This window comes from Hydra vulgaris, chromosome 01 (genome assembly GCF_038396675.1).
Source record: "Hydra vulgaris chromosome 01, alternate assembly HydraT2T_AEP".
Classification (NCBI taxonomy): Eukaryota; Metazoa; Cnidaria; class Hydrozoa; order Anthoathecata; family Hydridae; genus Hydra; species Hydra vulgaris.
The window spans coordinates 43,348,644-43,373,891 of record NC_088920.1 but is presented as its reverse complement, the minus strand read 5'-3'; the positions used below and the strand labels follow the sequence as shown (position 1 = coordinate 43,373,891).

General features: G+C 27.3%; 2 protein-coding genes across 2 annotated transcripts; both read right to left on the bottom strand.

The window, feature by feature from the left end:
• Positions 1-2,017: 2,017 nt before the first annotated feature.
• LOC100204508 (RNA 3'-terminal phosphate cyclase-like protein) lies at positions 2,018-3,224 on the bottom strand. Its single transcript, XM_065788261.1, has one exon. It carries the CDS (start codon positions 3,182-3,184, stop codon positions 2,048-2,050), a length of 1,137 nt encoding a protein of 378 aa, XP_065644333.1. The 5' UTR covers positions 3,185-3,224; the 3' UTR covers positions 2,018-2,047.
• Positions 3,225-4,146: 922 nt separating this feature from the next.
• On the bottom strand, positions 4,147-24,946 carry LOC105845558 (methylthioribose-1-phosphate isomerase). The gene is made up of 2 exons (XM_065788262.1): positions 24,777-24,946; positions 4,147-5,283 (listed from the first exon to the last, which is right to left on the bottom strand). Exons 1-2 carry the CDS (start codon positions 24,910-24,912, stop codon positions 4,361-4,363), a joined length of 1,059 nt encoding a protein of 352 aa, XP_065644334.1. The 5' UTR covers positions 24,913-24,946; the 3' UTR covers positions 4,147-4,360.
• Positions 24,947-25,248: the final 302 nt, after the last annotated feature.

Here is a 25,248-nt window from a genome sequence, read left to right as displayed (position 1 = left end):
ATATATATATATATATATATATATATATATATATATATATATATATATATTATTTCTTTGTTTTATATTTTTACATTTAGGTTAAAATTGAAATATATAATGTATTAGAAATCCTATACTTTTTAACTATTTAAAAGTTAAGAAACATTAAAAATGAGACTATTCTTAGAGGCAGGTAACATTTTTGATGAAAAAAGAGCTTGTTTGTTCCCCAAAACTGTATCGCAACTCTTTTTGCATCAGAATATTCCTCAACTTTCAAAAATCCTTAAATAATTGGTTACTGCAAATAAAATTAGGCAAAGTTATAGTTAAGTGGTCTAAAATAATTTTATTTCCTCGCTTGTTGCGCTTTCGTGTGTAAAGTTGCTCAAAGTGGTAACTTTTTAATATAAACACAAAGAAAATTCATTGGCATTAGTACATACATCGTCTATCTTATAGCCTGCTGCTACAAAGAAGTGTTGCTACATCCATGATTTTATAGCCTGCAACTACAAGGAAGTGCTGCTACATTGAGTGAGGATTTGGCATAGGACAACAATCTTTTTTCTTTTATTATTTCAAATAAAATTTCTAATGTTTAAAAACCCTCCACTAACGAGAGCGCAACATTTCGATTGTTGTTAACAGTAGAACAAGTTTGTATCATCTGCAAACATTATAGTTTTAAAGCTGTTTGAGGCAATTTGAAAGTTGTTAATATAAATTTAAAACAAAAAGGAAGCAAGTGCGGAGCCTTGGGGTACATCCAGGGCCACCGAGAGGGGGGGGCGGCAGGTATTCAAGGGGCGCCAAATGAAAAAAAGGTAACTTAAAAAAAATTTTTTGTTCTTATTTTTGTCTATAATAAAAATTATGTTGAAGATCAAAAACCTATGAGCTGCCCATTTCATCCAATTTTTTTGGAAGACATTTACAGAATATTTTTAAAATTTGGATTATAATTGCAGGATGATATATCATGGTTTCTAAAATGCTAACTGTTTTTAGTGAACATTTTTCTTCAAATAAATTATTTGCATTACAATGTGTGCCCTACATTTAATTATTTAAAAGATTGTAAATTATGAACAGTTTTACAGGGGCGGTCCATTTATTGAGATACACCATGCTTAAGAGATTTATTACTAATTTGAAATTAATGTTGTTATTCGGATATTCACTCATCATAAAAAATTTAAAGAGTACATAAAAGACAGCATTATTTTTTGTATGTTTGCATTTTGGCCGAATTTAGAACGCCAATTTAGTAAGCGATTTTGAATAAAAGTGTAACATTCTATCATCATATTATCTTTATTTTTTATTTATTTTAGGTGCCCCAAGAAGTCCTAACGGTCTTGTCACAGAGCACCGCGGAAGTGCATTTAACCAGGAAGTTCACGCCTCCTTCCTTACCGTGACGCGAAAATTTGTCCAGAGCTCGTTTCGAACCTTATTAAAAGTTGTTAGATTGAAAACGAAAAAATTTTCTGAAAACCATGATGAAAATTTATTCTGATTGCCAACTGGTTTTATTTCACTTTTGGGTGAAGATGCGATAAATTGTGACCCGGTAGAAGTTGAAATCATAGGAAATAAGCAAGACTCAACATAAATATAAATTAACGACACAAGATGTTTTTAATAGATACAGAACTTAAAAACCTTTGAAAGAAACTCGAACTTTTTAAAAAAGTAAAAAAAAAAAAGATTGGTTGAATAGAAAGTTTATTCAAGAACAAAAGTATTTTTGTTTTTTTTGTAACAGAGTTATTCTAAAGGCCTTTTATTTTTTCAAACAAAAAAGCAGAATGTAAGGTCGTATACTTAGTAGTAAGGCATGCAACCGTTTGTAAAAAAGCTTGTTTCATATTTTGATTTAAAAAAAGTAATAGCTCAAAACATATTTGGCTCGAATTGGTAAAATATTACAATTAACACTGAATAACAATGTGATGGTTAATTACGATTTTTGTAAGTTAAAGGTGCAAAGGTAAGATATTTAAATTATGCTTTATAAACAAAACAAAACCATTCAACCTAGTTGTATTTAGGATCAAAATTATAAAGAAGTTTTATTTAAGTTAGTATACCCAACACCCATACATGATATAATATACTTTTCAGTAGAACCCCTAGATTCTTCCGCTTCACATCGCAAAGGATCAATTTTATACATAATATTAAAAAAGTCTTTCATGTGACGCAAAAATTGTACAGTGTATGGTGTTAGACAACCTAGCATAATTTTGGAAACGTCCATTTGACCAAGAGCCATATAAACTAAAGCTAAGCTTTGATGTCGCGAGTCGACGCATCCTCCTGCATAAACTTCTTGCAGCAAATCAAAAGCAGCAGCTTTTCCAAGATCTTCTGGTGTAACAGCATCTTCTTTTCCTTTCTCGTTTGAACAAGCATCGACACATAGCATTACACCAGTTGTTGATTCAACCATTAATGAAATTCCAAATCCAGGAGAATTACCTGAATGAATACCTTTTGCGTGATCAGTGTATATGTAAATATCAGGTAGAAACTTATTAAGGACACTGCGAGAAGAATCGACTAAACGATTGACAAAAGCAGGTGCCACTTTCATACAATACGCAGTACCTCGTATTCGTTTAAATTTTCCTTGATCAACAAAAAGGAGCGGTTGCAATTTTCGACGAACAGGGCATTTAAACTGAATTTCTCCTCCACCTTCTGGCTTTGCACCGCGTTTTCGGATATTTAACTCCAAACCTTCGTCTAAGCCAAACTTTTTCATAAGCGCTAATGTAACAAATTTTATATTGTCCACTGAAATATCATTTTTGTCGTTGGTGACACCCTTGAAAATTATGTTTAGAGGGTTTTTGCAAAATGGAGCTAATGGGAGTATTCCTTCTAAAAAATAACCAATGGAACGTTCGACACTACATTCGTGATCAAAATCTCCCCCAATAAGTAGTCCGGGAATGTATAAAATACTTGTACCGCTTTCACTCACTTCAATTTTTGACCCATTTGTCAGTTTATCAAGAAGTCGCAAAAAACTTGCTTCAAACTCTTTAATACCAGGTTCATCCGAGTTTACTCGAATATCAGTTATACGGACAGCTATACCAGATAAAGTAGCTAATGTTAAACGTTGCCTAAAAAAATTGCAACCTTGGTATGATTTCACAGAGGACAACACTGTTTTTGTTTTTGTCATGATGAAAAAACTAAAAAAATATTTGGAAAATTTATATATATATATATATAAAATGTATATACATATATTTACACACAAACTTAATAGATATCATAAATAATAATATATATTTAATATGATAGATATACATAAATGTGCGTGTGCGTGTATATATATACGAATGTATGTATGTATGTATGTATGTATATATGTATGTATGTATATATATATATATATATATATATATATATATATATATATATATATATATATATATATATATATATATATATATATATATATATATATATATACACGTATACATCCATCAGTGCCTTAGCTAGTGGGTCGCCCTCCCCCCCCCCCTTAAAACCTGCCATTAGGACCTCAAAATCTTAAAACTTTTTCCACTAGGTTTCCAAAAGATGTAGAATGATTAAGAAATTGTGTAAAATTTTTGTTTAATTCTTAAACATAAATCTAAACAATTGGTAAGAGTTTATAAAAAATTTTAGTTAAAAATATTATTAAAAAAAATTATATTGTAATTATTAAATAATAATTGATAAAAATATTATTTTAGTTAAAAATATTATATTGTAACTATTAAATAATAATAATAAAAATATTATATTGTAACTATTAAAAGTTAATAATAATAAAAATATTATTTTAGTTAAAAATATTATTAAAAAAATATTATACTGTAACTATTAAATAATAATAAAAATATTATATTGTAACTATTAAATATTAACAATAATAATAAAAATATTATTTAGTTAAAAATATTATTAAAAAAATATTATTTTGTAACTATTAAATAATAATAATAATAATAAAAATATTATTAAAAAAATATTATTAACTATTAAAACTATAAACTATTAAAACTTTTTATTTTTGCTTTAAAATTACATTTCGATATTTCTATCGAACTTTAATAACTAAAATATTCAAAACTGTATAAAAAAAAAAAATGCATTTTAAAATAAACTTAAAGCCTAAGATAAATGACATTATTACGATTTGTAATAACAAAGCAAAAATATTTATCAAAAAATTAAATTTAAACAAATTTTTTTGTTTTGAAACAATTATTCTCAGTTAAGTAAAATATTCTCAGTATTAGCAAGTATATATTATTTCAAACAGGAGATATTTAGTCTTCTCATTTACGTTAACCTATTAATTTTTTTATTTTAATTTATTCATCTCAGCATTAAGATCTACTGGTTTAAACACACCATACTCTGTTATGATTCCCCCCGTAATAAGCTCCGCTGGAGTGATATCAAAAGCGGGATTCCAACAACTTACACCTTCGGCGGCTATTCTTTTACCCTGGAAATGTGTAATTTCTTCAGTGTTTCGCTCTTCGATCATTATACTTTGCCCATCTTTAGCATTTCTACAAATTGATGTCGTTGGCGCAGCAACATAAAAGGGTATATTAAAAAACTTGGCTAATATTGCAATCTGATAGGTACCAATTTTATTGGCAGTATCACCATTAATTGCAATACGGTCGGCTCCAACTACAACTACAGAAATATTTTTTTGTTTCATTGCAAAAGCAACTGCACTATCAACAATCAGTGTGGCATCAATATTGTCATGACTTAACTCAAAAGCTGTTAGACGCGAACCTTGATTAAAAGGCCTTGTCTCAGTACAAAGCACATGTTCTAAAACTTTTTTTTTATGCAGTGAACGAACTACACCTAATGCAGTTCCATAACCCACTGTAGCCAGTGAGCCTGTGTTGCAATGTGTCAAAACAACAAATTCAGATAATCCAACATTATCACAAATGTGTTTTGCACCATGATCACCGATTGCTATATTACATTTAACGTCATCTTCTTTTAAATTTTCTATGAAAGCAACCACATTTTCAACAATATCACTGACAGAAACAAAATTTACATAGAGAGAATCGGTAAATCGTTTTATATCACTTGCTGCTCTAAAAATATTTACAGCTGTAGGGCGAGCTTTGACTAAAGTATCTAAGCTACTATGCACAAAATCTTTAACATCTGCAGTACTTTCAAAATGTTTACCCCAAATTTCAACAGCCAATGATAATGCTGCAACAATAGCTATAGCAGGAGCACCTAAAAAATGTTAAAAAGAATAAAAATATATTTTAATTTAGCAAAAAATTAAAAATTATTTTAATTATTTTTCTTCTGCAACTTTTCGGTATCCAAAAAATTGCAGAAGACTTACTAGAATCCTTTTATTAGAGTTCAGACTGTTACAAGGAACCCTACCTTTTGAGTAAAATAATACCAATTAAAATACAAAAAAAATTTTCAATGTAAAACTTTTAGCTACTTTCAAATTTATAATCAGGGTCAGTTATTCACATTTTAATTAAATTTCAAAGGGGAAATCTTTCTTGTGAAGAAATTTATAAGAATATCAAATCTACCACAAAAAAAATTTAAAAAATAATAATAATAAAATATGAAGCGATTTAAAATGATTTGCTCGGAAAATACATTTTTGATAAAAGTTAACTGATAAAAGTTTGATATTTATCATAATAACTTCTTTGAAAAAACTCCTTGGAAAATTTTATTGATAAAAGTCATAAAATAAACTCTTAAAGTGAATTTAATTTAGTTGATTTTTGAATAGTTATGTATTATTACTTGTTTTAGACTCTAGAAACTTTGAAAACCTCTTTATTTGTTTTTCTTTTTTTAGGAGAAAAACAAAAAAATTTCTTTAAAGAAATTTGGCTAAACAGGTAAAGTTTGATACATATTATCAAGTCAACAAAGCTGTAATAAAAATAGTTCAAACCAACGAGAGTGGAAAATGTCCCAATTAGTGGTTTGCTGGTAAAAAAAAAAGCTTAATTTTTTTAAAAATAAGTTGTTTCATAGTTTTCAATCTTTATATGGATGGCTAGACAAGTCTAAAATAAATCTAATTTTTAAGCTTCAGATGGATTTTTACTTTAGACAAATCTAAGAAAAAGTAAATTAACTTCTGATTTTATTTTATCCAACCTTTAGGATTAACAACTTTGCAATATATGATTTGTTCACAGCATTTTTCTTTAATTGCTATAAAAAAATAAAATACTTTTAAGAATTGGAAATTCTGGAAACATGCAAAGAAGTTGGTGTTACATATCAAAGTAATTATACATTTTTTATCTGTAGGATGGCTGCAAGTAATGTTAAAGGAAGATGACTATTAATGTTTGTAATTAAAAAATCAAAGTCTCCTAAATTTTTCAATGGTGCATAAAACATCCCTTGTTGCTATTGAACCCAATCCAAAAATTGGATGTTGGCAGAATTATTCCAGGAGTAAATTAAAGAATATGACCTAATGTTTATATTTTTAGGAAAGAAATATTACTTTATTAAAAGACATTTGCTCTGATAACCTTAATCACCTAACCTATATATCAAGAAAAATTCAATCTTTTAAAGCTAAACATCGCTAACTCACAATGAAAAAGCAGATTCTTGCCTTGGAAAAAAAACATGATGCTAAAGTTTTCTATTTTAACTGCTAAGTTTACGCTAACAAAAGCATGTATTTGCATTCTATACCAAAACCTTTATAAATTGTTTTAAGAAATCAAGAATATCATTAGAAGCAGTGAAAAAGCATATAAATGACAATAACTATTCTTTATTTGGGTAAGATTTAGAGGAAGATTAAAAAATTGAGCAGCCGTAGCGCAGTGGTTAGCGCGCTTACGTCAGAAGCTTGAGATCCATTGTTCAACGCCACCTCTGGGCAAGTTTTATTACATCGGCAAGGAAGGAGGCGTGAACTTCCTTTCAAATGCTCTTCCGCGGTACTCTGTAATAAGACCTTAAGGAAGTTCTTGGGGCACCTAAAATAAATAAATGAAAAAAAATAATAATAATAACTAAACAATTCAACGGAATTATAGATGACTAGGAAACATTTGCATTCTCGTTTTCAAAAAAAGATGAGCGAAAATTCTTGTAGGCAGAAAAAATAAATATTAAGTAAATTTCCAATAAAGGCCCATCCATTATGTAATAATGATCTTGAATTGTTAAAAGCAGAATTTGATGCAGGATAACCTCATGATTAATAAGTTAGTAGACATTGATTTTAATTTAAATATTTCATACAAAAAATAAAGCACATCATCTAATGGATTGGAAATGGCATGGCCAATCTGAAACAACCATAGATTTTATCGGAATTTCTCTGATTTCATGTGTTTTGTGATTTGATGTAAGTAGTGTTTCATAAACTTTTTTTCATTAGATCTGTCATGCAAGTTTCTTTACAGTTTTCATTGCTGTTGCAAAAACTTTTTAATTTGATATTTTATTTGCTTTAACTGGAATCAAAAATGCTAAGTCCACAAAACTGGTGTGATTTGCTTTTATATGAAACAAGCAAGGGTAATACATACAATGATATCAATAACTAAACATATTTTCTAAGGTCTTTTCCTGCCAGCAAAATGAAAAGAAAATCTCCCCTCCAAAAACAGAACTTCGAACATCTGAGAAACTTGGTTTATTAAATTTTTAGGTAACATTCTAGTTCTTATTGTTTTAAAAATTCTGTAACCATAAAATACAATCAATGCAATCTGATAAATCCATGCAATATGGCAAAAAATAAATGGTTTACCTAAAGGTACTTTTTCAAATTTTTGTTTATATTTAACTGTGTAACCATATCTAACAATTTGCTTAAGACCTATTAGGAAATAATTAGTATTTAGTGCTTTGTTCTACAAAGAAAGATTTAAAAACTTTTATGAATATAACTATATTTTAATTAAATAAAATGCATAAAACAAAAAAAACAAAAAATCAAGAAACAGATCAGCTTATCACATCAAGTAGATTGTTGGAAAAGAAAAACAACTTTTATCATCTGATAAATAATAAATAATTAATTCAAAAACTTAACAAACTTTTAGACAATTTATAATGTATTGTTCAGAGTAAGGTTGTAACCACGTATGTAAAAAAGCAGGTACTTCTTAAACGCATGCATGTGTAAAAAAAATGTAATTCCTATATAAGAAATCAGCTTCATAAAGTCACTGAGAGATTAAAAGTTTTACACATCATTGTATTGGTGGCATTGACATAAAAATGTCAACAAAATTAAACTTTTAAAAAGAGAGTTTTGACAAGATTCAAAGAAGAGAGCTAAGAAATTTACTTTTAAATAGGGCTGTTTTTTTTTGTTGTTGTTGTTGATATTATTTGATATCTTCTGAAGTTCAAACATATATATATATATATATATATATATATATATTATAATATATATATATATATATATATATGTATATATATATATATATGTATGTATATTATATATATATGTATGTATATATATATATATATATATATATATATATATATATATATATATATATATATATGTTTAAAATTAAGAATATATCAAATATAAGCAAAAAAAAAAAACAGCCATTAAAAATATAGAGAAAAATTTTAAGGTTGGTAATTTATTGCTAACCTTAAACTGTTAGAGGTTAGCATCAGGTCAGCAAAAAAAGTTTTACAAAAAGGTTTTAACCTTAAAACATAGAAACAAGTTTGGCAATTTTTTGCCTACCTAATATACTTTAAGGTCAGGTCATTGCCAAATGCTAACCCTAATTCCAATGACTCTCTCTCTCCTCTCTCTCCCCCTCTCTCTCTCCCCTCTCTCTCTCTCTCTCTCTCTCTCTCTCCCTCTCTCTCCTCTCTCTCTCTCTCTCTCTCTCTCTCTCTCTCTCTCTCTCTCTCTCTCTCTATATATATATATATATATATATATATATATATATATATATATATATATATATACATATATATATATATATACAGTAAACTCCCGGTTATTGGAACTGGCACTTATTCGAATCTCCTGCTTATTCGAAGAAATTTTAATTCCCCGTAAATTTTCCTTAACAAACCCATGCAAATACCCATCAGTTATTCGAACACGTAGTTATTCGAAATTTTGGTTATTCGAAACAATTTTTTACTCAATTTTTTACTAATAAAATAATGTTATTAAAATATAATTAAAAAATCAAAGACATTGCAAAGTAGTGCGGTAGAAGTTTCAACATGGTATCTAAACAAAAGAAAACAGTTCTGACAATCAAAGAAAAATATCTTACTCTTAAAGATTTAGAAAAAGGACTAATTAAAAAAAATGTTCCAAAAAAGTTCAGTGTTTTTCAAAACACTATAACTTACTGGATTACGCATAAAAAAAACATAATTAGCAAGTCTCATACTTGCTCTCAGGTCAATTTGGAGCAAAGAGACAAAATTTAAGTTTGGGAAAGCATGATTCCATTGATAAAGCTGTATATAAATGGTTTATGAGTGCACATGAACGAAATGTACCGATTGGTGGACACATCATTAGAGAAAAAGCTTTAGGTTTTGCAAAAGAGTTCAACATTGCGGATTTTAAGACTTTTGAAGGGTGGCTTGATTGGTGGAAAAATAGACATAATGTTGTTTTTCGAACTATTTCTGGCGAGGAAAGATCATGTGCAAAGTTCGTTTAACAGGCTTAGCAGCAGGAAATGGGGTTAGTGAAAAGCTGCCTATGCTTATAATCGGAAAAGCAGAAAAACCATGATGTTTCAAAGGTGTCAAAAGCCTACTTTGTCAGTACAAGTTCCAAAATAATTCCTGGATGGACTCTAAAATCTTTACTGATTGAGAAAAGATTTTAGAGTCCTGAGGGTAGAAAAGTTGCACTAATCATAGATATCTGCCCAGCTCATCCTAATGTTGAAAATCTCAAAGCAATTCAATTAGTATTTTTACCACCAAACACAACCTCCAAAACTCAACCAATGGACCAAGGAGTCATAAGGGCATTGAAGACTTTTTATCGCAAGAATGTTGTGAGGCATCAGATAAAATACATCGATGCTGGTAAAACGACCCCAAATATCAACATTCTTGAAGCTATGAGCATGTTGGTCAAGTCATGGGATGCTGTATCGACTAACACTGTAATAAATTGTTTTAGAAAGGCAGACATCTCAAAGGAAATTCCGGTTGCAAGTATAAATGGTGAAGAAGATCATTTTGAATTGCTTGAAGAAAACGTCAAAGAGCTTAGATCAGGTGGCTTAGTAGAGAAAGATTATGCTGTTGAAGATTACGTAAACATAGATTTTGATATTTTTACAAGCAAAGCAATCGCTATCACAGATTGAGAAATTTTGGATTCCATTTTAATCAACAATTGTGCTGAGGATAGATGAGGATTGTGCTGAGATAGACGAAGATTCGAAGGATTTGCCTCCCTTAAAGCCAATATTATCAGAGGTTGCACGTGCAATAGAGTTAATTGAATGTTGGCCTCTTTTTGAAAATAACGGCGTCGAAATCCAACAATCACTAAACCTAGTATCAAAGATGTTTGATAAACATTCTTTAGAGCCAAAAAAGCAATTGAAAATGGACGATTTTTTCGAAAAATTTTAAATATTTTATTTCTTTATTTTAGATTGTTTTTTTTTAGAAGGTAAAGATTTAAATGCCATCTTATTCCAAAGTTTTTCTTCTTTTTTACTTTCTACTACTGTTAAAATGTAACTTAAAATTATTTATAATTTTTATTGAAAAAATTTTAACTAAGATTTTCAATTATTCGAACTTTCTGTTATTCAAAGTAAATTCTTGTTTTTCTTGGAGGTTCGAATAACTGGGAGTTTACTGTATATATATATATATATATATATATATATATATATATATATATATATATATATATATATATATAGGGCTAGTGTAAACTAGCCTTGTGGGGCCTCGTTAAATGCAGTATTCCCAAATGCTCATAAAATTAAAATTCCTAATTTAAAGTTGAAGAAATCCCATTTTCCAAATAAAGTCCAACAAATTAAAGTTTAATAATAATTCTAAAAGTTATTGAAAATTAATTATTAAAAACTAATAGAAAAATAACATAAGAAATTTTTATTTCATTATTGTGTAAAACTTGGAATAAAAATTGGCGTTATTTATATAACTATGTGATCGCATAACTGCGAAATTGTCTCTTGGAATAAACTACTTGAGAATTGAATTTTCCAAGCAATTTTAGGGATTTTCTCAGCAACTTGCTTCTAAAATTCATTTTGCAAAATTTGCAAATAAATCTTCGCAATGCATTCCAACAACAGCAAATATTATATAAAAAGTTAGCAAGAAATAAAGTAACCACATTTAAAAAACAAGAAAACTGAATTCACTGCTTGCTTGAATTTAAAACATTAAAGCAAATTTAAATGTTTGAATGAACCATAGTCATAATAACATTTTATGACTATGAATGAAAAATATTTATTGGTATTCTTCATTACCACGATAGTGTTCAATCACTTTCGATCGATATTCTTTTGTAATTAAACGACATTTGTTGTTGTTTTTGCTCAGACTTTGTAATTGTAACTTTATTTTGCTATGCAATTTATGTACAGAGATAAACAATATTAATTATAAAAAGTGTCGTTGCAAAACCACTCTTAATTTTGTTTTGATTTCATATTCATCTTCAATAAATGTTAGACGGTATTTTATTTCATTTTTGCTTTCCAATCAATATATGCAGCGCTGATGTGGAGTAGAGAAAGAAAAAATATAAGAGAAGGACTAACGCATTCCCGGAACACATTTAAATCTCAGGGAAGGATGGGGGGATGGGCAGATGATTGAGAAATATTTTGACAAATTCACAATTTTGTCAAAACACTATATTAAATTTATTCCTGGTTAACACCCTATATATATATATATATATATATATATATATATATATATATATATATATATATATATATATATATATATATATATATATATATATATATATATATATATATATATATATATATATATATATATATAATATGTAAGTTGGTTTCAATAAAAAGGCAGCTTATAATTATTTTTAAATATATTTTGAAATTATAATATGTTAACGATATTTCGCTGATCTATTGTGGTCAGCGTCATCAGGTAATAATAAAAAATGTTACAAAATAAAATAAAACAAACCGCTTAAAAAGAAGATATTAAAAAGTGTCAAATATAAAAACCAATTAAATAATATAATAATGATGTTAGTTAAATTTTTGTCAAATGGGTCCCCAAGTTTTTGTTTTAACCTTATCTCCATCATCTCAATTTAGAACACCTTGCCCAATACCTATCTAATATCAAACTCTTGCTTTGTTAATCTTCAGGGATTCTCTAATTTTTCTTATCCTTTTCTGGAATGACTGCCAATTTCTTAGGATATCAAAGTTACCATGGTATGTTCTAGAATGTTCTGTGGCTCCTGAACTCGACTATTTTTGATTTATTTATAAGGAAATCGATTTCTTGTGAGAGATATTTTTGTTTGGTTATATTTGAACACTTGTTATCTCAACTATTTAGACCGTGTTTCAAAAAATACTACATCCAATCAATTAGATAAACAGTTTGTAAAACTATCTTGGATAACTATTATTGGTCCAAAACTCTGAAGAGAAGTTATATTTACTTCAGCTTCCAATTTAAATAACATATTATACTACAACAAAACAAAACTACTTCCAAACTCAAATCTGGAAATTTAAATGCTAATGCGGAAATATATATATACTGGTGAGACCAAAAAAAAAATCATTTCAAGAAGTGCAGAACACCAAAGAGCTTGTATAAATCAAAAATGGTTGAGTTCTAGAACATGCTGTGGTAACTTTGATTAGCTAAATCCTAAGACCTTGGCAAAAATTTAACTAGCATCATTATTATAATAATTTTATTGGTTTGTTTTATGTTATTATGTAACATTTTTTATTATTACCTGATGACACTGACCACAATAGGTCAGCAAAATATTGTTAATGCATTATTATATCAAAATATATTTAAAAATAGTTATTCGTTGGCTATATATATATATATATATATATATATATATATATATATTATATATATATATATATATATATATATATATATATGTATATATATATATATATATATGCAGCGCTTATATATAAGTATATATATCGTATATATATATCTATGTATATATACATATATATATGTATATATACATATATATATATATGTATATATATATATATATATGTATATATATATATATGTATATATACATATATATATATGTGTATATAAATATATATATATATATGTATATATAAATATATATATGTATATATACATATATATACATACATATATGTATATATACATATATATATATATAAATATGTATATATAAATGTATATATGTATATATAAATATATATATATATATATGTATATATACATATATCAAGCCTTCCCAGAAAGCACGTGCAGACGCACACCTTGTACGGTCATGCCTAAGGTAATTTTTTTAGACTAACTGACCACGGCAGTTTGCATCTTTTAACTTGTAAAGCATTTCAATAATTCGCGGCAAAAAGCTAAACTTACATACTTAGAAAAAAAAGCAATCCTTAAAAAAAGAACCAAAATTGTAACGAAATATTAAGTTTAATTAAATAAACTAGAAAATTTAATAAATAAAAAAAGTAAATAAAAAAAAAAAATTTTATAAAATTTTTATACAACTTTTGTATTCTTTTTTAAGAGTTGTTTTTAGTCCATATAATTAAGAAACTAATTTGCTATGTATGCTGGAACTATTAGAAATTTTGTTAATTTTTTTTCTTACATTTATTCGTTTTAATGGCTTTTCGCTTTAAAAAAAGTTTTTGCTATATTTGTCGTTTTTTTTTCAATACTTATATAATAGGAAAATAATAAAATAAATTGTTATTTATTTGTAAACAATATTATTTGATTAATAAATTTTGTTAATGATGGAATAAGTTAAATAAAAGAATAACATAGTTTCTTTAATAAATGTATTTACCACACTTGATGCATGTCTGAAATTGTTTCTTTTATATTGCCCAATTTCCAATGATAATATCAATCACTAGAGATAATGAACATAACAATTGCTGTTTAAAAAAATGTATTTAAAAACTTAAAAAAAAGTTTTAAATAGGCTCCTAAAAATTTTGTTAAGAAAGTTCAGTAAATTAACAATGCATTAACCCACAAAATTTTGCAGCATCGTTTCATATTTTACATAAAAAACTTGTTGAAAAAAAAATAAAATTTTCACAAATAGCAACTAGTTTTCTCGCTTTCCTGTACATCGATAAAAACAGTAAAGTTTAGCAAAGACATCTGAAAAATAAATTTAAAAATTGTCGGTGTTTCTAATGCAATTAAAAAATTTTCTCTATACACTGACTAAAGAAAGTCGCGAAAAAATTGTATATCAAAAAATATTTTTATTTTCGTTATATTCTTATCTACTTTTTTCTTCGACTTGTATCAATTTTGGTAGTGGAAAATAACGAACGCTTTAAAAATAAGAAAACAAAAACAGTAAGTATTTAGGTATATTATTTTTTTGACAACAATTTTTGTTTTTTATTATTATATTTTTTTTAGCTTATTTTATTTAGATTTTCTCTTTCGTATAGTTTTCAACTCTTTTCATCAAGTATTACTGTATTATTCTGTAATTTATTATAGCTTTATTTTGCCACGAATTCCTAAAATGCTTACTATATAAAAACGTGATCAAGTTGTCTAGAAAAATTACTTTAAGCATGGACGTACAAGGGTGCAACCACACGCACTTCCCAGGAAGGCTTGATATATATATATATATATGTATATATACATATATATGCGTATATTTACATATATACATGTGTGTATATATATATATATGCATGTGTGTGTGTGTATATATATATATATATGCATGTACATTTATATATAAACATCATGATCAATATGATCATCACCATCAGAGCCATGATGTAACTTTTTGGGGCCCTAGTAAAAAATTTTTTTAATTTATGGAATTCATTTTTATTGAGTTTTATTAAAAAAAAAGTTATACAAAGAAATTATAAATCAACTTTCCTAGCCCTATTGCTTGCAAATTTATCCATTTTATCATTGTAATCAATTGTTCTTGTGGTTGCATTTTCTATTGACAACATTGCTAATCCTGAAAATTTTTTTGGTGAAATTGTAAACCCTAGATAATTTTTAATTAAGTTTCGTTTTCAAATGATCGTTCACAATAAACGGTAATGGGTATTTCCATCAAGTATTGCTTGGTATCTTTAGTTTAACTTTTCAATTTTATACTTGAATAGACCATTGCTTTGTTGATGCAGCTAAGATTTTATATAAATTATTTAATGTAATGAAAGAATTCTGACTTTTTTAGTGTTTTTAACACTATCATTTATAACTAAATTGATGTTGCGCCCACCAGATGGTGTATACTATTGTTTTTGTTGTTGACTTCTAAAATTCAACTTTTCACTCACTTATTATCACTTTTCATATTGCTTGCATTGTCATATGACTGACCTCTGCAATCAGCAACTTTGATTCCTAATAACTCTAATTCCTCTATAAGTATGTTAGCAAACTTTGATCTGGTTGGTGACATTATATTTACAAAGCCTAAAAACTTTCTTGAACTATTTAAATTTTAATGCTTTTGGTCCGCTATTTTAACATACCAAATAATGATGGACAACTGTTTTTTTTTTTTTTTTGCAAAAATCTGGTGTAGAATCTATTATTAGGGGAAAGTATTTTGATGATTTAATATTACTATCTTACTATTATATGTAAAACTCGTTGTAAGATGTTGTAAGAAACTAGTTGTAAGAAACTAGTTGTAAGATGATTTTGTTTTAAATTTTCACAGAAAAATATGTATTTCAGTAATTGAGTTTAAATGCACTTTTAGTTCTGGAACAAAATCAGAAATTCAATTACTCAAAGAGTTTTTTGTTGCTGCCTCCAAAAGTCTTCTTTTCTTTATTGAACACATCTTCATTGAAATGGTCTATTACTGTTCTATATTTAATGTTAAATTCTAGAATTATCTATTTATATGCTGATTCAAGATGTTCCTTTGAAGATTCATGTTCAAATAACCATATTCCTGTATGTTTCTGCATAATCAGTAGCTCCACATGAAGTTAAACATATTTTTATTGATGAAAATAAAACAACAACAGAAGCAGAAAATTTTCGTGTCAAATTAGAATGTAAAAGTTAACTTCTTAATTCCTTTTCACCATTTTTTATTTTCAATAAAAAAATGCCACTGAAACATCTCTCTTAGGAATTTCTTTTACAATGGATATCTTTAATACTTTTGATGACTTTTCTACCAAAAACATCTGCTGTTTGTTGTTGATTTTAACAGGCTAAGTTAAAGGGTCTGATATATTTAAATTAATTCTGATGAAGTACCACTCTCTCCTTGTGATTATAGTAATGTCAGATATAATATCCTCAATATTTTCACTAACGGATCTTGATTGATCTACACTCTTGTTCTGGTTATCATTTTTTCGAAGTTGATGATTATCATCATCATTATCATAATAATGATCATCATCATTAACTAAAGTCTAACATTCCATCTCTAAATAATGGGTTTGATAGTATTACTTTTTTACAGAATAAGGGGAGCTATTTGCGAAAAACATTTTGGCTGATTTCATTGCCCAAATTTTTTTCTTTGAATAACCTCTGATATATATATATATATATATATATATATATATATATATATATATATATATATATATATATATATATATATATATATAAGGGTGGTCCTTATTTATAAGGAAAAATTTTTCTTTTTGAATTGTTTTGAAATTATTTGCCAGAATGTACCTTTATATAAGACATGAAAATATACCAAATTTCAGCTCAATCGGTTAATATTAACACGTGCCGCATCGACGCTGAAGTTGTGAGATTCAATGTAAGACAGTTACCTTTAAGAACGACAATGTACGCTCGACTGTAAACATAAAATTACACATTTTTTTTTTAATTTTAGTATAAAAACATACTAATTAAAATGAAAACGTAAAATAAAGATATAGTTTATCCTAAAACTATATTTTTTATTTATTGAAATGATACATCCACTTCAGATACATATTTTGGATTAAAGTAAGCCTCCTTTTGTGGCGACTGGGAACTCTCTCCGGTACTCCTGAACAACCTGAATAAAATAAAAATAATATTGAATGTATTTTCTAAACCTAGCCTATAGAATGTGTTCAAGAAAAAAATAACAAAAAATTAAATTTGTTTATATATACCTGTATCAAAAATTGTTTTTGATGCTAATTTTTCGTCATTTTTTCATTGTAATCCTCAATCAACTTCACTCCTCTTTCTGCAATATCATTTGTACATTTTAAGGTTGAAATGACATTTTTTCCTGTGCGATAATCTTTCTGTTTTCCCAATTCAGTGGATCGTCCAGAAGAAATTTAACACAAATACCGAATCGTTTAAATAACTGAAGTGAATTGGCGGACAATAACTCAGTTAGTAGATCTTTTTGAACAAAATTTTGGACATCTCAGATTTGCAACGATAGTTTTTTCTCAATGACTTCTGTCTCTTCATTTTCTTCTTCTTTTTCATTCACAGTCTCTATGTTTTTACTTGCACATTCCATATTTTTTTGAGCCATTCTAATTTTTTCAACTCTCTCAATTCTATCATCAAATATTGCCATGGCAGCACACTCTTCACTTAGATACCATAAATGGTTTAAAAATTTTGTTATTGCAATGGTTGCAATGTTTTCATTAATACTTTTAAATTTAACCAATTTTCTCAAAAAATATATCATTTAGAGGAGCTCCTGTAGTATTTGTTGCTGAAAACCAGGCCTCTACATAACAGTATACAATGAAAACGCAAATTTCTGCATTCAGTTTTGAATTATCCTTTCTCATTTTCATTTAATCGCGAAATAAAAAAAGTTTTAAACAATAAATCGCTTTAGACATCCATCTCGCTAAATGATATGCACCGGGGGCCCTAAAACTCACATTTGTTTTATCTCCCAAAAAAATAAGCGTCAATTGCAAAAACTCTTTGTAGTCATCGCGTGGTTGTTCTTCTGCAAGTTTCTGTTTCACAAAATAAATAATTTGGGGCGCTACATCTTTCAGTGCATTATAAACGGCTTCATCGCTGGTATAATTTCATTTTATCAATATTCTACGGCTTCATCGCTGGTAAAAATTTCATTCGATCAATAATCTTCCAGCATGGAAGCCACAAAATATCTCGCCCTAACCTTTGTTGAAGCAGAACTGCAACTCCTTTTATACGTCCAGTGTTTGATGCTGTAGTATCAAAACAAAAGGCTTGAATTTTTTCGGTTAAATTCCATTCATCAGTGATATGGAACACAGCAGAGCAAACATCCGATCCTCCTGATGATGCAATTCCAGGTACTCCTAATAATTGTTCAAAATCTAAACCAACCGCGATCACAGGAAGCCGATCAATTTTCTCATTTTTTGTGATATCAGGCAATAATTTGGAATCCCAATGCACTTCAATAAAATTTGCATCATTTCCTACCGATTTTATTGATGAATATTTTATTTTCCGCAAAATCTCTCTATTTCTTTTGATAGACAATCTATTGAGAACGAACTCGGTGATATCTATATAAAGAGCATCTAGGACGGCAGAAATAATATGCATTGCATCCCTGTCACTCACTTTACATTTGTCCAAGGCAGCGACCAGGCAAGGTGTCATTAACGTCTTTCGTCCTCTCTTGTTTGAAGATGGACCCTGTTCAGATTCCGATATTAAATATGTGTCATCTTCACTGTTGTCTTGATTTATCACTTTTTTCTGTGAATCTTCGTTTTCTTTATCTTCCATTTCAAAATATGCAATCGAACAACTAGAATTTTCCAACAAATCTCCTTTTTTTTTCAACTCTGCAGCTGTGCAGAGTTGAAAAAAAAAGAAGATTTCCTTCTTTCCGCTTTTCCTTATGTAATAATTTGATATCTACTCCCAACATACAACCTACTCTACCTTTCTCCATTTGCTTAATTAAAAATTGTCTATCTTCGACAATTTTAATCTCATTTAACGCATTTAAGGTGGCAATATCGAAAAGGTTGTCTAAATCTTCTTTAAAATCATTTTCTTTTTCTCTCTGCCATTCAGTATCTCTATTTTTAGATTTTTCTAAATTTCTGACATTATCGTACAAAGATTTTAATTTCGAAATACAGTTTGAACGGTTTTGAACTGGGATTCTTGCTTTTTTCCAAAAAACGACCACTTCATCAATAACTAAAGCACTGCTGTCATTAAGATTTAAATTTACCACTCTCATGTTATAAAAAAGTATACTCAAAACTCGTTTACATGGTAATTTACTACCGCAGATTTGATTTTTCATCACTCCAACTAGATAAATATTTTTCCGAAAAGTGGACATTTTAGCACTTTTATCAATTACTTATATAGCACGTCTTTTCTTATGCACTTCATGTACGAAACTAAAACGAATGTAGCATTGAACAAATAATATGTAAAAACAAAACTGACTTGTAGAGACTTGTAGTTACGCTTGTAGCGAATTCAGAATGCACTTGGTAGTTAGTTGGGCATAGCATCGTCATAGCATGTTAGACAGTCAGATGCATGAAACTTTAAGGCCAATGCGGCACGTGTCACTATTATCGGATTGAGCTGAAATTTTGTATTTTTAATGTTTTGGTGTAACTGAACAAAATAACAAATAATTTTGAAAAAATATGAATTTTTGAAAATAAGGACCACCCTAATATATATATATATATATATATATATATATATATATATATATATATATATATATATATATATATATATATATATATATATATATATATATATATATATATATACATATATATATATATACATATATATATATATATATATATATATACATATATAAATAAATATATATATATATATATACATATATATATACATACATATATATATATATATATATATATATATATATATATATATATATATATATATATATATATATATAAATAGTTATAATATATATAGTTATAATGTATATATATACATATATAAATAAATGTATATATAAATATATAAAGTTATATATACATTATAACTATATATATATATATATAACTATTTATATATATATATATAAATATATATATATGTATATATATATTATAACTATTTATATATATATATATATATATACATATATATATACATATATATATATATACATATATATATACATATATATATATATATATATATATATATATATATATATATATATATATATATACATATATATATATATACACCTATAATATCACTTACAGGGACAGACTTTACAAAAAAACACTAACCGGGACATTAGCATTATCAGGGACATTTTAGTGTACCCGTTAATTTTTTGTCCCCATAAGCATCGTTTTTTTAATAAAAAATGTCCCCGTAGCAACTTTTAAAGAGAACAAAAAGTACATATATAGGTTATCAAATAGCCTGACTCGCAGCAGAGTGCTGCTACACTAACTGAGGGTTTGGTTTGTGTCAGCATTAAGGTCAGGCTTAGGGTTAGGGTTATGGCAAGGTTTAAATATGGTTATATTACTGTAATTAACCATTTTTGTAAATATATGAAAATAAAAATGAAATATAATATATAATAAATAAATAAAGATAACAAAAATAAAAATAAAAAACATATTTTTATAATAAAAAAATAAATTTAAATATGTATAAATAAAAATAAAAATATGATAAAAATTAAAAAATAATTATATTCATGATAAAAATAGTATGGAAAAAGGAAAAACAAAACAAAATGGGAACAAAATAAACATGTCTTGTAAGCACCGACTAGAAGTGTGTGTGTATATATATATATATATATCAGGGCTCGAATTAAGCGTATCGCGATTACTTTTCGCACCTTTGCGATTAGTTTTTTCTTAAAATATTTTTTTTGCGATCTTTCTTTTTTTCGTGATTATTCTTTTTTATTTTAGAAGATTGATACTCTATTTGCGAATATTTAGTGTTCTTTTACAGTATAAAACTGCAGTGACTTCTGTAACGATAATTTTTTTTTTAAAGCGGAGCATAAAGTAAAAGAAAGAAAAATAAAAGTTTTAGAAAATCAATTTGCAAAAATGTTCAAATGCAGGAAAAAGGCCAAATGTTTAAGGAAGGAAAAATTTATAAAAAACAAACGATTAAATACCTATTCGAATCAAGAAATAAAAGATTTTGATTGAAAAAAGAAATAAAAGTTAATTGATTGAAAAGTCACTTTCTTAACTCGAATTCTCAAGGGCTTTATTCCAATTTAGCTCATTCATTATGAACAAATTTAATGATATTTTTATAAGTTTATTTTGCGAAGAATAGTGGAAGGCAATATAGACTCTAAATAGTTATTAAAAAAAAACTTTAAAGTTTGTTAGTATTCTTGCTAATTTTAAATTAATAGCAATAAATGGATGCAAATAAGGACCACAGATGCAGATTATCTACAGTTAAAAAGTGTGGAAAAACATTTTAATTGCGAGTTAGAATGCGATTTAATGGAAATGAAGTTATAAGATTAAGATGCAGTTTATGTAAACAATTTGAAAAACGGATAAGTCAAACAAAATTGTTTTCCATGACCTGGATCAAACCAGGAACAATATCAATAAAAAAAGATTCACTGTGCGCAACATAAAGAGGCCACGTGAATTCATCAACAAACAATATTAGGTTCAGTTTCATTATCTAACCATGTTATTCATAATACTCCGATCGGGCATGGTTTACATAAAATGGCCGTAAAAGACGCTGACTCGTTACGGAAAAAGTTTAATATTGTGTATTACTTGGCAAAACGAGAGCGTCCATTCACAGATTACCCTTATTTGATTGCATTAGAAAAGAAGAATAAGGTTACAATTTAGGAAATTTTTATGGCACTGACCGTGCAGCTGCAATATTTACAGATTACATTGGCACCCTAATTAAAAACAAATTAACTGAATGTTTAAAAAATTGTAGATTTTACTGTGTTCTCTGTGATGGAAGCACAGATTCAGCTGTATCCGAACAGGAATTGATTTACATTCTTTATTTAAAAGACGGAAGTCCAAAAGTAGAATTCTTATCTATTGAAACGGCAGAGAATTCTAATGTTGTTGGCCTGAAAAAATGTATAACAGACGCTTTTACAAGAGTTGGTATTACCAATTCTTATAAACATCTATTGGGTGTAAATCTTGATGGAGCTAGCGTTAATCTAGGAGCTTATGCTGGTTTAGGCGCATTACTAAAGGAAGGTTCTCCTTGGCTGGAAGTTGTACACTGTTTTAACCATTGACTTGAACTTGCTTTAAAAGATGCGTTTGAAAATTTATCTGCCTTCAAAACTGTTGACGAACTACTTTTACAACTTTATCACATGTATCAAAAGTCACCAAAGCGCTACCAAGAACTACAAGGATTAGCCGAAGCTTGGGGTAATAGCGTTCCGAAACCAACAAAAGCATGCGGAACTTGGTGGATTGATCACAAGTATAAAGCAATGAAAATTGTTTTAGAAAATTATGGTGTGTTTATGACACATAACGAATCATTGGCTATAACAGACTCCCAGGTAGCAAAGAGAGCAGAGTTAAAGGGTTTTTTAAAGTGATGGAAAAATGCGTCTGTGCGTATTCATTTATCAATATATCTTGATGTTTTATCTCCTCTTCAGCGTCTGAGTTTAAGTTTTCAGAACAATATTCATGATCCAGTAAAAGCTATAAGAAGAGTTCAAGAATTTACATGGACAATGGCCAAGCTGCAAATTCTTCTAGAAAATTTGCTAGACAATTTGCTTGATGATACAAGTGTTATGACCCATTATAAAAAACTGTCTAAAGATATTGAGACAATTGATTCAAAGCAATGTTATCAAAATATTGCACTTTCTCAATATACCGAAGTTAATAGCCATGTTTTTGACCAGTACAAGCTAATTATTGCAAATATTACCATATGTATGGAAGGCCGTTTTCAATCTCTCCAAAAATCACCATTGTTTATACATTTGGTAGCTTTATTTGACGTTTATAACTGGCCATTAAATATGAATGATGGAACTTTTGGCAATAAAGCTATCGGTGAAGTTGTTGAACATTTTTCTGAATTTTTAATTGGTGTAGGATGTGATTTGAATAATATACTTCATGAGTGGATCATTTTAAAAGCATACATGTTTCCCATCATATGTAACAATCAAAATGAGCATTATTTGAAAATTTGGGAAATTGTTTTTTCCAAATCAAATTTGGTCAAAGAATGCCGAAATATTCTTGATATTTTTGAACTATTTTTAATTTGTCCTTTTACAAATGCGAAAGTAGAATGAATATTTTCATGTTTGAATCGCGTAAAAAATGACTGGAGAAGTTGTCTTAGACAAGATCTTTTAGAATCTCTACTTTGGATAAGTGAAGAAGGTCCTGGGATTGACAAATTTGAACCTGATACTGCTATGGACGAATGGTATAATGATAAAGTTAGACGATTGTCAGCAAATTTTCATCGTTATCTGGAAAAAAGAAAAAGAAAGTCAGGAAAAACAGACATTGATCTAGCGACAGTTACAATATCGGATTTGGAAGAAAGTGAAAGCGAGGAAGAAAATTTAATATTCTAAGCATTAAACTAGTGAAATGATTACAAAACGATCAAAATATTTACGATTACGATCTAATACTTTTTCTGTTAGCAATCAAAAAAAAAAATTAGATCGTAAAAGATTCTATTATTTAGACACATTTTTTTCTTTCGCTTTATTTTATTGAATGAAAAAAGTGAACGCTAACTTTTATTAAAAAATACATTGAATGAAAAAGCAATAGATAGAAATATCATAGGAATTTGATAAGGTTACTTAGATAAGAAAACTTACTTAATAAGAATTTAATTATCATTCTTGTTTGTGATTGTGTGGGTTTTCGTGAAAAAGTTAAGTTTTAACATTTTATCACGATAATGTTTTCGTCATTTTAAATAGTTTTTTATAACTGTTTCAAATTTATAGATTGATTTGTTAGAGTTTTAAATAATTTTTTTTACCGTTAAAATTTATAGAAAATTAAATATTCTAGTTGTTTTAAACAGTTTAAAATATGTAAATAAAATAGAAAACAAAAAAATTAATTAAAAGAAGATTATATCAAGTTCATTGATTTTACAAAAATACAGCCGTTAGATTTAACGCAATATAATAATAGTAATAATGTAAATTATAACTAAAGCTACTTTACAACTGCTGAACGTAAATGTTATGACATCTTATGCAAAAATGAGAATTATTATATATGTTATTATAAATAAGTTAAAATAAATAATGCCCCCTCCCCTCCAGCGAGAGTGGAGGAGGGGTTATGAGCAACAAAAAAATTGCTATTAGATTTTTTTACGTTAATTCGAGCCCTGTTTATATATATATATATATATATATATATATATATATATATATATATATATATATATTCATTATATTGTTATTCAAGTTACATTAGTTAAAATGATAAACAATTAAATAATTAGGAGATATTAAAAATGACCTCTGACTTTCATGTCCTTAATAGCATAATAACCATCTTCCACTGAAACAATGTCAATATAAACAACTTCCAATGGTAGCCTTAGCTGATCAATGATTTGAAGAAAACCACGGCTGTATTTAATTGGCTGCAGCATTATCAATTTATTATTTTATTATTTTACTAAGTGAAAAAAAGCACTGGTTATATAAATAATATCTAAAGCAGATTTAATTAAAGAACAACTATATAAATTAAATATTTAAAATTTAAAATTTTTTTGTTAAAAAATGTATTTTGCAAAGTTGTTCTTTAACAACAATGCTAAAATTCATCTGAAAATAATATAATATGAAACACAAGCCCTAATCATTAATAAAACACAGTTAAAAACACTGATAAATTATTTAATTTGCTCTTTTTGTAAAATAACCCTATTAATACAATGTGTTATTACATATTTACTAATATTTATAAGTGTGTTACAACTATT